General features: G+C 50.0%; 2 protein-coding genes across 3 annotated transcripts in view; one reads left to right on the top strand and one right to left on the bottom strand.

Moving 5' to 3' along the window:
• The first annotated feature begins 7,378 nt into the window (after positions 1-7,378).
• Positions 7,379-10,096, top strand: HYI (hydroxypyruvate isomerase (putative)). Its single transcript, XM_070404954.1, has 8 exons — positions 7,379-7,606; positions 7,682-7,793; positions 8,810-8,924; positions 9,128-9,206; positions 9,306-9,355; positions 9,454-9,523; positions 9,678-9,812; positions 9,934-10,096. Exons 1-8 carry the CDS (start codon positions 7,408-7,410, stop codon positions 10,005-10,007), a joined length of 834 nt encoding a protein of 277 aa, XP_070261055.1. The 5' UTR covers positions 7,379-7,407; the 3' UTR covers positions 10,008-10,096.
• SZT2 (SZT2 subunit of KICSTOR complex) overlaps positions 9,298-12,862 on the bottom strand; it is a 53,211-nt gene continuing 49,646 nt past the window's right edge. For both annotated transcript variants that reach the window (XM_070404953.1, XM_070404952.1), the window contains exons 69-72: positions 12,360-12,765; positions 12,124-12,240; positions 11,047-11,115; positions 9,298-10,913 (exon numbers count right to left, since the gene is read on the bottom strand). In XM_070404953.1, coding sequence (XP_070261054.1) covers positions 10,770-10,913; positions 11,047-11,115; positions 12,124-12,240; positions 12,360-12,765 — 736 coding nt within the window. In that variant the 3' untranslated portion in view covers positions 9,298-10,769. The remainder of the gene's footprint in view (positions 10,914-11,046; positions 11,116-12,123; positions 12,241-12,359; positions 12,766-12,862) is intronic.

Genomic DNA, 12,862 nt, shown 5'->3' on the forward strand with positions numbered 1-12,862 from the left:
ATGTTTCTATCTCTCTCTTCCTTTCCCTTCCTCTCTGAAATCAATAAAAATACATATATTTTGCCGAAACCAGTTTGGCTCAGTGGATAGAGTGTTGGCCTGCGGACTGAAAGGTCCCAGGTTCGATTCCGGTCAAGGGCATGTACCTTGGTTGCCGGCACATCCCCAGTGGGAGGTGTGCAGGAGGCAGCTGATCGATGTTTCTAACTCTCTATCTCTCTCCCTTCCTTTCTGTAAAAAATTAATAAAATATATTTAAAAAAAAATACATATATTTTAAAAAGACTCCCTCTTAGACACTGAAATCCCTAAGATGTTGTGGGGTCATCTAGCCTATTCCTACAAGCTATAAGAAATTATATAAATTAATGAAATGATATAAATACATAGCCTCAGTGTCCAGGGTTCAGATTTTAAATTGTTCGTGTGTGTGTGCGTGTGTGTGTTTTAACTAAGAGAACCAAGTGTTTCTTGAATGTTCACAATGCTGGATCTTGGGATGGGAATAGCAAGTTAGTTCTGGTCCATCTTGTTTTTGGAAAGAGTTAAGATGAAGCAGCCCTAGCCAGTTCGGCTCAATGGATAGAGCGTCGGCCTGCAAACTGAAAGATCCCAGGTTCGATTCCGGTCAAGGGCACATGCCCGGGTTGTGGGCTCGATCCCCAGTGGAGGACTTGTAGGAGGCAGCTGATCCATGATTCTCTCTCATCATTGATGTTTCTGTCTCTCTGTCCCTCTTCCTTCCTCTCTGAAAGCAATAAAAATATATTTAAAAACAAAACAAGAGAATAGAATGGATTATTTAAAAAAAAAAAAAAAGATGAAGCAATGAAGGCCAGCCTCGTTGGTTCCCTTGCAGAGGTTCCAAGTGCTGAACACAATGCCTCCCTTGAGTTTTCTTTGCCACTTCGCTTGTACATGAGCTTTATTCTCTCTGGCTGACTGTCCCCATGAGATATGGTTCTATCAGGAAGGAGAAAGGAGGGAACAGGTGTTGGGTAGGCAACCTACAATGTCTACAACAGGTGCCGTGGTTGGTCCATCATGGGTCAGGTGTCCACTCATTGACCAATCATTGTGTCTTCAAAGAGAGAATCATATAAGGAGATGGCACCACTCATTTACACCTTAAGGTGAACAAGTAATGAAAGTGACATAGTTCCCCCAAACAAGGGAACTATACCCAGAAGAAGAAAGAGATCCTCTATTAGTTATCTATTGCTGCTAAAAATTACCCCAAAACTCAGTGGCTTGAAACAACAAACATTTATTATCCAAGAGTTTCCGTAGGTCAGGAATTGGGTGTGGCTCAGCTGTCTCTGACTCAAACCTAGTCTGTCACAGGCTGCAATCAAGGTGCTGGCCAGGGTACAATCATCTTGAGGCTCAATAGGAGCAGACTTGCTTCCAAGCTCACTCACATGGCTGTTGCAGCCTCAGGTCCTTGCTGGCTGTTGGCCAGAGACATCAGTCCCTTGACATGCAGGTCTGACAATAGGGTAGGCAGCTCACAACATGGCAGTTGTTTTTTCTCAGAGCAAGTGATCGAAGGAGTGAGAGAGGGTGCCCCAGGCCAGAGCTACAGCCTTTTTGTAACTCATCTCTGAGGTGACACTGTACCACTTTTGCTGTATTCTATTTATTAGAAATGAGTTGCTAGGTCCAAGAGGAGGGGATTTCAGGAGGTAGAGATCATTGGTACATGTTACAGGCTGCCAACCATCGGTTCTGAGCAGGTAATGCAATAAAAGACCACTAAATTGAGCAGTGACACGTTGAATCTAAACAGTGGTAATTACAGTTGAATACAAATAAGCTGAGTCTGTAGAAACACCTTGAGATTATGATGATACTACAACAAGAAAGATGTTAAGCCTGGCTGGTGTGGCTCAATGGTTGAGCATCGACCCAGGAACCAAGAGATCGAGGTTCAGTTTCCGGTCAGAGCACATGCCTGGGTTGTGGGCTTGATCCTCAGAAGGAGGCGTGCAGGAGGCAGTCAATTGATGATGTTTCTATCTCTCTATCCCTCCCCCTTCCTCTCTCTCTAAAAATCAACAACAACATATTTTTTGAAAAGAAATCAATAAATAAATATTTCAAGATGAAAGGCATTAAAAAAAAGATGTTAAGATAAAATGTGCTAACAGGTGGTAGTAATGCATATAGACGTTTTACATTTTGTTTTTATAAAATATGAAACAGACATAAAATGATATTTATAAAATAGAAGATATAAAAAATAGTGATAAAATGAAGATACAGGACCACACCATCCAGTGTAAGAGAAAGGGGATGATCAGTACTTTCGAAGTTTCCAATGTTCACCCCCATCCCTCCCCCTGCAGAGGTCACCATCATCCTGAATTATGTGACCATTATTCCCCTGCTCTTTTTCATAATTTTACAGATGTATGTGTCTTACACAAAATATTATTTGGTTTTCTTTGCTTGACTGACTAGAAATGGAATCATACTGTATATATTTCTCTGTGATTTGCTTCTTTCATTCAAGATTATGCTTCTGAGATTTATCCATTTGATGTGTTCACACCGATATTTTCAATTTGGCCGAAGCTTCACTAAGCTCTTCGTATATTACTTTAATACAAAGCAAACTCAATTTTATCCTTTGAGCCACCAGCTGTCTCTTCACTTTTATAAACAACAATGTATGGCTATGCCACAAGTCATCTATATATGGTTTGGGTTAGTTCCATGTTTTTGCTACATAAATAGTGCTGCAATGAACATCACTGAACTTATTTCCTGATATACTTGTGCAAAAGTGTACCCAGGGAATGCACCGAGGAGAGGAACTGCTGATCAAGGGCATATGAATGTCCAGCTTTAAGAGACAACGTATATTGTTTTCCAAAGTGGTTGAAGTGATTTATACTCCTATCTCCAGTAAATAAATGTTCTAGTTGTTTCCAACCCTACCCAATATTTGATATTGTCTGTCTTTTAAATGTTTGCCAATCTGGGAGGTATAAAATGGAATTTCATTGAGATTTTTATTTCCTTTTCATTTGGGTTATAATATTTTTTTTTTACCACATTGGCAGGTGCAATCCAATGATCAAATGAGACTCAGCTGTACACTCCAAGTTTAGCCATTATCCATGTAACTATTTACAAATTATTGCTATCTTAACTAATTGTCATACCTGTGCAAATTCTTTGGTTAGGAGTTAACTGCAAAGAATCAAGATTTGTAATAATAGACCTGACTGGTTTGGCTCAGTGGATAGAGCATTGGCCTGTGGACTGAAGGGTCTCAGGTTCAATTCTGGTCAAGGGCATGTACCTTGGTTGGGGGCACATCCCCAGTCGGGGGTGTGCAGGAGGCGGCTGATTGATGTTTCTCTCTCATTGATGTTTCTAACTCTCTATCTTTCTTCCTTCCTCTCTGTAAAAAAATCAATAAAATATATTTTTTTAAAAGAAGATTTTTAATAATAATTTAGTGTAATGCCTACGTTACAAAGTGGTATAAGGTATAAATAGTCAAACGATGAATAAAAAAAATAATTTTCATGTGCATTGTTCTCCTTTTGTATTAATTTTGGTATATTAAGTGAAGATGTTTTTAAGGGAATTAAGGGGGAAAGTGAGTCATGCCTATCTAGTTCAGACACCATCTCTGCTGCCCTAAAGGGTATACAGTAAAGAAGGAGTGGACCACTGAGAATGGGACAAATTTTGTTCCTGTTACAAACCCCAGCAGATGATGGTGCTTTTCTAAAGTCTTAGAATTTTCATGCTCAGAGATTTACAGTGAAGGATTAATAAAGAAATTACTTCCTTTAGATGTTCCTCTGTTTGGTCAACATTGGATTGTAAACGTGCTGAAGTTCAGATTGATTAAATTGTTAGCCTCGGTGAGGTCACATCCTGATTGGACCACACCCAAGAAACATGTTCCAGGACAAGTCAAAGTGCCAAGTATAATGCCAGCTGCAAACGGGCAAGAAGTCAGGTGATCTGTAATAGCTGGTGGCAGCCTGTTCTTACAGGCAGAACTGAAATGGAAACTGCCAACCACTTTGAGATCAGCCTGGGCCTGCCTTGGTTTGGAGGCTGAGTGTTGGGTGTTCCTAATGTTGCACTTTGAGCTTCCTTCTGTCAAAGCTAGCACAGAAAATAGACAAGATGATTTCTACTCATGTATTGTTGGGGAATAAATGTACAGCATTTTTGAAATGCAATTTAGCTCAGCCATGAAGAATTTAAACGTATTACTATTTTTTGACCATGTAATTCCAACCTTAGGAATCTGCCCAATCAGAGAGGGAGAGTAGAGGCAGGGTGAAAAGGACTCATACTGGGAGGAAAGAGAGAGAAAGAGAAATGGAGGGAGGGGAGTTTGTGCACACAAGTGTTTGTGTTTGTGAGTGCAGGGATGGTGTGAACAAGTGTGGATGGGCAGCAGGCTCCCAGCTCCCCCTCCTCCTTAGTCCTCCCTACTTACTCCCTTGCCAACTGCCTGCCCCAGTGTCAGGAAGGCACATGGTGGGTGGACAGCATGCTGAGCCTCCTCATATCACAGAGAGCTAGTAGTAACTTCAACATTATAGTTGGGTCCAGCACTTTCTTTCAACATCACAAACTAACTTTTTGCCTATAGTCCATTATAATCTTACTAGGGGCCCCGTGCACAAATTCGTGCACCTTGAAAGGAACTGTGGGCCGTGAGGCTGCATGGGCACAAGGGTGGGTCTTGGCCCATCCTCTGTGCCTCTGCCCAGCCCCTCACATGGCAGCATTCTGTCCCCTGTCTGCTGGCAGCCCTGCTCCCACTGCCGGCCCTGGTCCCAAGTGCTGACAGTGCTGGCCCTGATCTTACCCACTGACTGCCCAGAGCGATTGGGGCCAGCACCAGCAGCAGGTGTGAGCACTGGGCAGGACTGTAGCACGCAGGAGCAAAGAATTTTCAGTAACCACCAGAGACTCACAGATGACAGTGACCTGCGCCCTGCCTTGGTCTGGCGCCCCTGCTCACCTGCTCCGCCATCCCACTGCGACTGCCACCTGCATGTTCCATGCTCTGTCGCCCACTGCCAATGCCCACCATGTTCCACACGCGACCCCTGGTGGTCAGCGCATGTCATAGCGACCAGTTGTTCAGCCATTCGGTCAATTTGCATAGTAGACTTATATTATATAGGATGGGACCACTGTCATATATGTGGTTCCTTGTTGATCTAAACAACTTTATGTGCACAGGACTGTAAAGTACTTTGGGCAGGCAAACACTGTAATCATTACACAAGGAACCCAAGAAAACAATTCAGAGATAGGATTGAGAGATGCATTAAAGTGCTTTTATAGTGTGCACACACACATCGAAAAACCCTAATGTCCATCAACAGAGTAGTATGATAAATTCCGGGCTGTCTGGGCGTGGAACAATGAGCAGCTAATGCAATGCTTTTGAAGACCATTGAAGAACACAGGCATGAAAATGAAGGAAACCTCAGCTAAAACTTGTGTGGAGAGGAGGCTCTCACCCCCTACCACTCCTCATCAATTATCCCAAACAGGAAAAGACATACCTGTGTCTCCAAGAGGAAGCTGTATCTACCACCCACGAAGGAGGAAGATTTTCTTCTTGCCCAGCAACAAACCCAGCCAATGGAAAACACTACAACTCAGCCAATAATTCATGGTTACCCAGAACTTGTACTTTCCTCCAATAAACTTTCATTTTTCTTCTGCTAATGACTTTCGTCAACAGAAGGTTGTCATCAATGCCAACAGGAGTTTCCAATTTGGGGTGTGGTGAAGGGAGAGGCTTTATTCAATGAAAACAGCTCAATTGTGAAAGAACTCTGTGACAGCTCAGTCATGAAACAGCATGACTGCGAGCCTGCCTTGGTGTTACAATCCTGGGTTGCATTTCAGCAGGGGAAGGCGTAGTCTTCAGCAGAAACTGGTAGTGCGCTCAATGGAGACAGGGGGAAGCTGGCTTATAAAGAGAAGAGTTCCCACCTCAGTCCGGGATTGGTTCTTCTCATGAAAATGAGGACTCCAAATCATCACAGTTTGATTGGTCCCAAGAGTACTGTCTTGATTGGATGGAATGGAGCCCCTCTAATTGGTTAGTGAAGATTGGATGGGGGAAATCTCAGTTCTATTGGTTGAGTTTGATCCTAGAAGCTCTTTTATAGGGGTTGACTCAGGTGAGAGTCAACCAATGCTTGGCAGTGGGGTGTGTGGTTTTCCCTGAAATGCAGTAGAAACAGTGACTACTAGACTCTGGTTATGAATTTGAGCCCAATTACGATGAGTCCTTTTTGGCAAGTATATTTTTCTCAGGGTCAACACTTCCTTGCCCCACCCTCCTTTCTAAAAAAGTCTTTCATCTTGTGTCACTCCTGTGGGTCTCTCCTTGCTAGATGAGATGTTGCCTGATCCATGAATTGTTTAATAAAGCCAATTAGTTCTTTAAATTTACTAAGATGAATTTTATTTTATGGCATGACGAATGCTCACAAAATAATATTAAATGACACACTGGCCAGCATTCTCAGTGGTTAGAGCCTCGGCCTGCACCTGGAAGGGTCCCAGTTTGAATCCCAGTTAAGGGCACATAACTGGGTTGCAAGTTTGATCCCTGCTCCCAGTTGGGGCACGTGTGGGAGGCAACCAATTGATGTGTCTCCCTCACATTGATGTTTCTCTCCTGTCTCCTTGTCTCCCACTCCCCCCTCACTTCCAATCTCTCTGAAATTCAATGGGAAAAATATCCTTACTTCTCCGGTGAAGATTTAAAATAATAATAATATTAAATGAAAAGCAGACTATAAAACCACATGTAAAGTATGATCAAAATTTTCTAAGAAAAAACTGCACTTTAATTTTTTTAATCTGTAAGGGAAAGTTAATGGGTGATTGGTGTGATAACTGGTGGTTTAAATGTTCTTACTTGGTTATAAGCTTTCAAATGTTCTGTAATGAACAGGTGCCATTTTTACAATGAGGAAAAATACTAGTAAGTGTTTGCTAAAGTCTCATTCCTTCATATTAATGGCCTTGGAGGCTGGCTGGCTTCTTACTTGCCACTGCAACCTCAAAGGGCCACTGGGCACCCCACCTTCTCTCTGCCTGCCTCCTAGCCGCGCTGCCCTCGCTGGGCCCTCTCTCCTCTCCCTGCGCTTCCCTTTCTCCTATTTTGAAATATTTCACTTTCCTGCACTGTCCACGGTTTTTACAACACGTTGCTCTTCTTACCAAAAACTGCCCAGAGCTCACGACCCTGACTCGCGGCTCCAGCGCGCCTCCTGTCGGTCGGCCGGGGCAGTGCACCTCCGCGAGCTCCGGACGCGACCCCGCCAGCGCCCCACGCGCTTCCGCCTTCCGGCCCCGCGGACTCTGCCCCGCGCCCCGCGCCCCCAGCCGGTCATGGCTCCGCTGCGCTTCTCGGCCAATGTGTCCTGGCTGTTCCCCGAGCTCCCCGGCCTCCCCGCACGTTTGCGGGCAGCGGGCAGCTCGGGCTTCGAGGCCGCCGAGGTCGCCTGGCCGTACGCGGAGCCGCCGGAGGCGCTGGCGCGCGCGGCGCAAGAAGCGGGGCTGCAGCTGGTGCTGATCAACACGCCTCCGGGTGCGCCGTGGGGCCCGGGCCGGGAGGTGGGGGCCGGGCGCCTGAGCCGGCCGCTGAGGTCCGTTCTCTCTGCAGGAGACCGAGAGAAGGGGGAAATGGGGCTGGGGGCCGTTCCCGGGAGGCAGGCGGCCTTCCGCGAGGGGCTGGAGCAGGCGGTGCTGTACGCTAAGGCTCTGGGCTGTCCCAGGTATCCTGCCCTTTCCTCTTCCCCTTCTAAGACCCAAGACCCTGCCGCACGTGTTTGGGGGGTGGGGGATGAGGACGCCAGGTTGTGAGAGAGGCTCAGAAGTCTGAGCGCGCTGGCGCTTCTACACCCCTGCAGTCCCGGTGCTTTGTAAATTGCCTTTCATATTTGTTGTGGGTCATTCTCAGTTGGCAACTCTTTCATGCTTCTCCCCTGCTGGGATCCCATGCTGGGAGCTCAGTCCGACCTGGGAGATAGCAAAGTAAACAGAAAACGGAGGAGGGATACATTTGAGAACAGGTCAATGCACGGAGGCGGAGGCAGTGGGAGCAGGGGAGGCACCTGTCTGGGATTAGAGGAAGCTTCCTACAGGTGTGATGTTGAACTGGGTCCTAAGGAGTGGGCATTTGCTTGATGTAGGAGCATTCCAGGCAGGGATGCTGTGGCCAGAGGCAAGAGGCGGCCTGGTGTGTTCAGCAAAGTTCAAGAGGCTGGATGTGGCTGAGGAAGATCAGGTGGTGATGGGAGGTGGAAGGCTCTAAGTGGGGCTGATCAAATGTCAAATCCTGCGGGTCTAAATAGGCTGAGAAGGAACTGGCAGTAAGGGGTCGCTATTGGTAGGGGTGGGGTGGGGTCAGAAATCAGACGAGAAGCAGCTAAAAACATTCAGGAAATAGAGACAAAGCAGCATCGAATTCTCAAGAAGGGTTTGGGTCAAAATGTCTAAAAAGGGAGACTTCAGCATGTTTCAAGGCCGAGAAGGGAAGGAGGCTGAAAGCACAGGAGGGGCTAAGTGAGGAACTGGACTCTGAGGCAGGAGGATTGACCCTCAGGATTGTGGGAAAAGGCGTGGCCAAAGCCGACACAGGTGTGTCTGAGGCCTGAGCATCAGGGCCAAGTGGTATGGACCAGAGACCTTTGGGGGATGGGAGGAGGGCAGCTGGAAGAGGAGCTGAGGGAGCAAAGGCCCTGCTCTGGGGTGGACTCCACAGCCCCTTCCGGTCCCATTTTCCCCACAGGATTCACCTGATGGCCGGCCGAGTACCCCAGGGTGCTGACCGAGCAGCAGTCAGGGGTGAAATGGAGACAGTTTTTCTGGAGAACCTGAGGCACGCAGCCGGGGTTTTGGCTCGGGTGAGATGACAGTGAAAACAGACACACATACTTACACGAACGTGCCCGAGTGCAGGAGGGGGGTGCACAGTGCAGAGAGAAGCCCGGCATAAGGCTGGGCACTGGCCGAGGTCAGAGGGACTGGTGAGGGGCTTGGTCAGTGACAAAGATAGAGGCCAAACCTGGGGGGAAGAGCTCTATTCACAGATCCGACACGGTGCTAGGAGAACCTCGTGGGACTGCTGGAGCCCATTAACACCCGCATCACCGACCCCCAGTACTTCCTGGATTCGCCCCAGCAGGGTAGGACCCCTGCCCTGTGCTGCCTCCTGTCCCTTTGATTCTTGTGCCCTCCTTGAGTGTCACGCCCCCCCCCCCCCCCCCCACCCCGTTTCTCTCCAGCGGCAGCCATCTTACAGAAGGTCGGAAGGCCCAACCTCCAGTTACAAATGGTACGTGAAGAAAAGGAGTGCTTCTCAGGGCCCATGCTCTCCAACTGGGAAGCATGGTGGGGCCTGAGGCAGTGCTGACTGTAGTAATCTCTGCCCAGGACATATTCCACTGGCAGATCATGGATGGGAATCTGACAGGAAACATCCACGAGTTCCTGCCCATCGTTGGTGAGAGGGTCCCTCTCTTTGCTCCTTCCTCATCTGCTGTGCTGCCTCCTTTGTTCTCCCACTCTTCCAATCTGCCCCCCCCACACACACACACATACACACACACACCTGTCCTTCAGGCCTGAGCCTCACATCTGCCCATATCTGTCCCCAGGGCATGTGCAGGTGGCACAGGTCCCGGGCCGGGGGGACCCTGGCAGCCCTGGAGAGCTGAACTTCTCCTATCTATTCCAACTGCTGGAAGACGAAGGCTACAACGGCTTTGTAGGCTGCGAGTACCAGCCTCAAGGTGAGGGGCGGGCTGAGGCTCCAGGCTTGGCCCTGGGAACGGGAGAACTGGGGTCAGGTATTGGACAGGAGCTGTTTTCCTCCTCATGGGTTGAGATGCAGCTGCCCCACTCTCCCCTCAGGAGACACAGTGGAGGGCTTGAGTTGGCTACGTTCCTACTGGGATAGGCGGGGCCGCTCACAGGCTGGCCGGTGAGGTCCTGCAGTCCACCCACTTGCCTCTCTGGGACAGTGAATTGAGCATCCTGAGTGTCCTCTGGAATTAAAGACAACTTGCTGAACGTTTTCATACATGTATGTTATTGGGACACACAGTGTCTAACCCTTCGCTTTCTCTGATCGCTTCCCTCCTGCTGGGAAGGGACACACAGCTCACGTCTGAGTCCTCCAGTCTGCAGTGTTGCTGTGGAGAAGGGAGAGCTTTGAGTCCATCTCCTCACGTACATTTGAGACCCCAGGGGTCGGAAGCAAAGGGACTTGCTCAGGCTCAAGTGCTTCAAAGACAGAGCTGGGATTGGAGCCCAGGTGTCGTATCTCAATGGCAACGTCCATCAGTGATGTCTCAGTGGGTAGTGAGGACCAGAGAGCTCAAGGTGGGAGGTGGGTGACTCGGAGGCGGGATTCAGGCAGAGGAGCCCTCGGGTGAGCGCTTGCCACCTCGTGAAGAATTCCTGGACTCCACCAGGTGAGCAGGAAGGAGTCCCCTCTGGAAGGGCCCAGGGGCCTGAGAGATGAGAACTTCAGGGAGGTGACCTGACCTGCTAGAGCCCTGTGAGTAGGGAGGGTAGTCCCTGCTGCCAGGCTGGGGCTACAGACCCCGCAGAGAGATGCACAAAGCTGTTGGTATCCCTCAGTGTCCAGGCTTGTGCTGGGACACACAGGGCTGGTCAGTCCTGCTTCAAGTGGGTAATCTTCTAGATCATGATTCGAGGAACAGCGACATCCAGCGGTCCATTCCTCAGAGGAGACGGGTCCAGAGGGTGAAACAGGCTGTGTTGATGACAGACTCAAGGTGATGGTAGGTCGAGACCAGCTGGGCAGGAGGGCTCTCGCTGTCCTGGGGCTGTACTGGGAAGGGCTCTCGGAAAACCACTGTCAGAGACTGGGGAACACAGTGGGGGTCCACCGGTGAGAGAAGGGCAGGTAGGCATCCCAACCTCAGCAGGCTCGGGTGCAGTATTTGGGGTACAGCTTCCCACCAGGCTGACACAGAGTCCCACACCCCCTGTTCTCACCGTCTTTCCCAAGTGGGAATCCAGAAACACTAGCACAAAACAGTCAGTGAACTTCTGATTTAACACAACCTGCAGCAGAAGACAAAATGAGATGGGGAGGGAGGTTCGTCTCACCTGAGGAAGCACAGACCCTCCTGAGGGCCTCCTGGACGTGGGGGGACCAGTCTGAAGAAGGGCTGCTTCCATCACCACACCCGAACCCACCTGCACTCACTCCACGGTCACCTAGAACCTCACCTTCAAACGCAATCTCAGTCCTCATCCTCACTGGCCCTGGTCAGCCTGTCTAGCCTCATCAGAGTGAAGGGGAGGGGGCTTGCCTGGGAGGTTCCTGAAGTCATCTATCTGGAGGCTGCACAGAGCTGGCACCACAGCCCAACCACCACGGAGAGTTCTCTACCCTTGACAGGCCCCTCCTTGCCTCCTGTGCTATCCCAGGTTTTATCTCTCTGACTGCCCTGGACTGTCCCCTCCTGTCTGTCGGTCCCTGGGCAATCTCTTCCACTCCCAGGGCTGCAGGGACCCCCTGTCCATACAGATGCTGCCCAGATCTCTCTCCTGAGTGCCAATCCCGATCGATGTCTCTTCAGAACACCTTGAAACTAATCTTTCCCCACAGGTACCAGGTTGCAGGACCCATCACCACAAACCAACTCCTACTTTTTCTTGTGAAGTCTGCTCTTAAGTGTCCTTTCCTGGACCACTGCTCTCACTGGCTCATCTCTAACCTTTTACTCCCCCTGTATGTGCGCCTATCACCACAGCTCTTCTCTCCCTGGCCTCCCTGGCAGTGCTCTCAGCTTCAGTGCACACAGTTCCCTGGGGATCTGGCTTAGAGGCGGATTCTCAGTCAGGGGTCTGAAGTCGGTCCCGAGTGCATTTTGGCAAGCTCCCAGGGGTTGCTGGTGCTGCTGGTGTGAGGGCCACACTTTGGGGAGAATAAGACGGCTTAAAGCCCAAGAGGTCCTTTCTGGGACTGCAGCCTCTAAGACCAACCACCGATAAGGTTCCAGAACTTGGCCCTGAGGATCTCTAGCCAAGGAAGGTTTGTTTTTGAGGCGGGTCAAGGAGACTCACCAGGTACTGCGTTCCCAAGTCTGGGCTCTGGAAGTGGCGGCAGCTCTGGGGAAACCGGCTCAGGAGAACCTTGATCAGGCTCTGGTACCAGGAGACCGTCATGGACAGGAAGCAGTCCTGGGGGAGGTCCACAGGCCTGGACCTACTGTCCCAGAGCCACCCTGCACCCTCCACCCTGGCTGCCCATGGAATTCCTAACGTCCATCCCAGCCCCTCTGGAACCCACAGTTCCTTACCAGCTGGGGGTCAATGTCCGCAATGGATTTGGCATGGACCGCCTCTAGGAGCTCCTCCAGCTCAGCCAGGGCCAAGCGCCCCCCTAGCCGCAGCCGATCAGGCCCTGGTGGCTCCAGCAAGAAGAGGCGCTTCCAGAGGGTGTCCCTGCGGCAGTGGCCTCCAGCTAGCCGTACCAGCTGAGCCAGTTGCGCCCGTGCCACGCCCACCTCTGTAGCCAGCGGAGGGAACAGAGGAGCTGGGCCAGGCACCGGACCAACCCCTGAGGCCTCCCTAGGGCTACCAGGGGAGCTCCCAGGAGCCTCTGGCTCAGGGGGAAGTCTGGGTGGCTTCCGGAACCTGCGCATGTCAGCAGTTAGTCTGGGAAAGAGCTCTCGTTGGCTGGTGAGCACCACGAAGAACTTCAGCCTGGAATGGGGAGGGGGCCAGAGTGGCGGTTACAGCAGGAAACAGGGAAAGGGCAGGGGGCAGGCTGGACAATGGGCACATTCAAGGTAGGGGATCT

This window comes from Myotis yumanensis, unplaced genomic scaffold, assembly GCF_028538775.1.
Source record: "Myotis yumanensis isolate MYYU_CA2020_CCGP unplaced genomic scaffold, mMyoYum1.0.hap1 SCAF_2, whole genome shotgun sequence".
Lineage (NCBI taxonomy): Eukaryota > Metazoa > Chordata > Mammalia > Chiroptera > Vespertilionidae > Myotis > Myotis yumanensis.

Coding starts and splice junctions, on each gene's coding strand:
- HYI (XM_070404954.1), top strand. CDS start 7,408: ATGGCTCCGCTGCGCTTCTCGGCCAATGTGTCCTGGCTGTTCCCCGAG. Junction 8,925..9,127: donor CAGCCGGGGTTTTGGCTCGG/GTGAGATGACAG, acceptor ACACGGTGCTAG/GAGAACCTCGTGGGACTGCT. Junction 9,524..9,677: donor CGAGTTCCTGCCCATCGTTG/GTGAGAGGGTCC, acceptor ATCTGTCCCCAG/GGCATGTGCAGGTGGCACAG.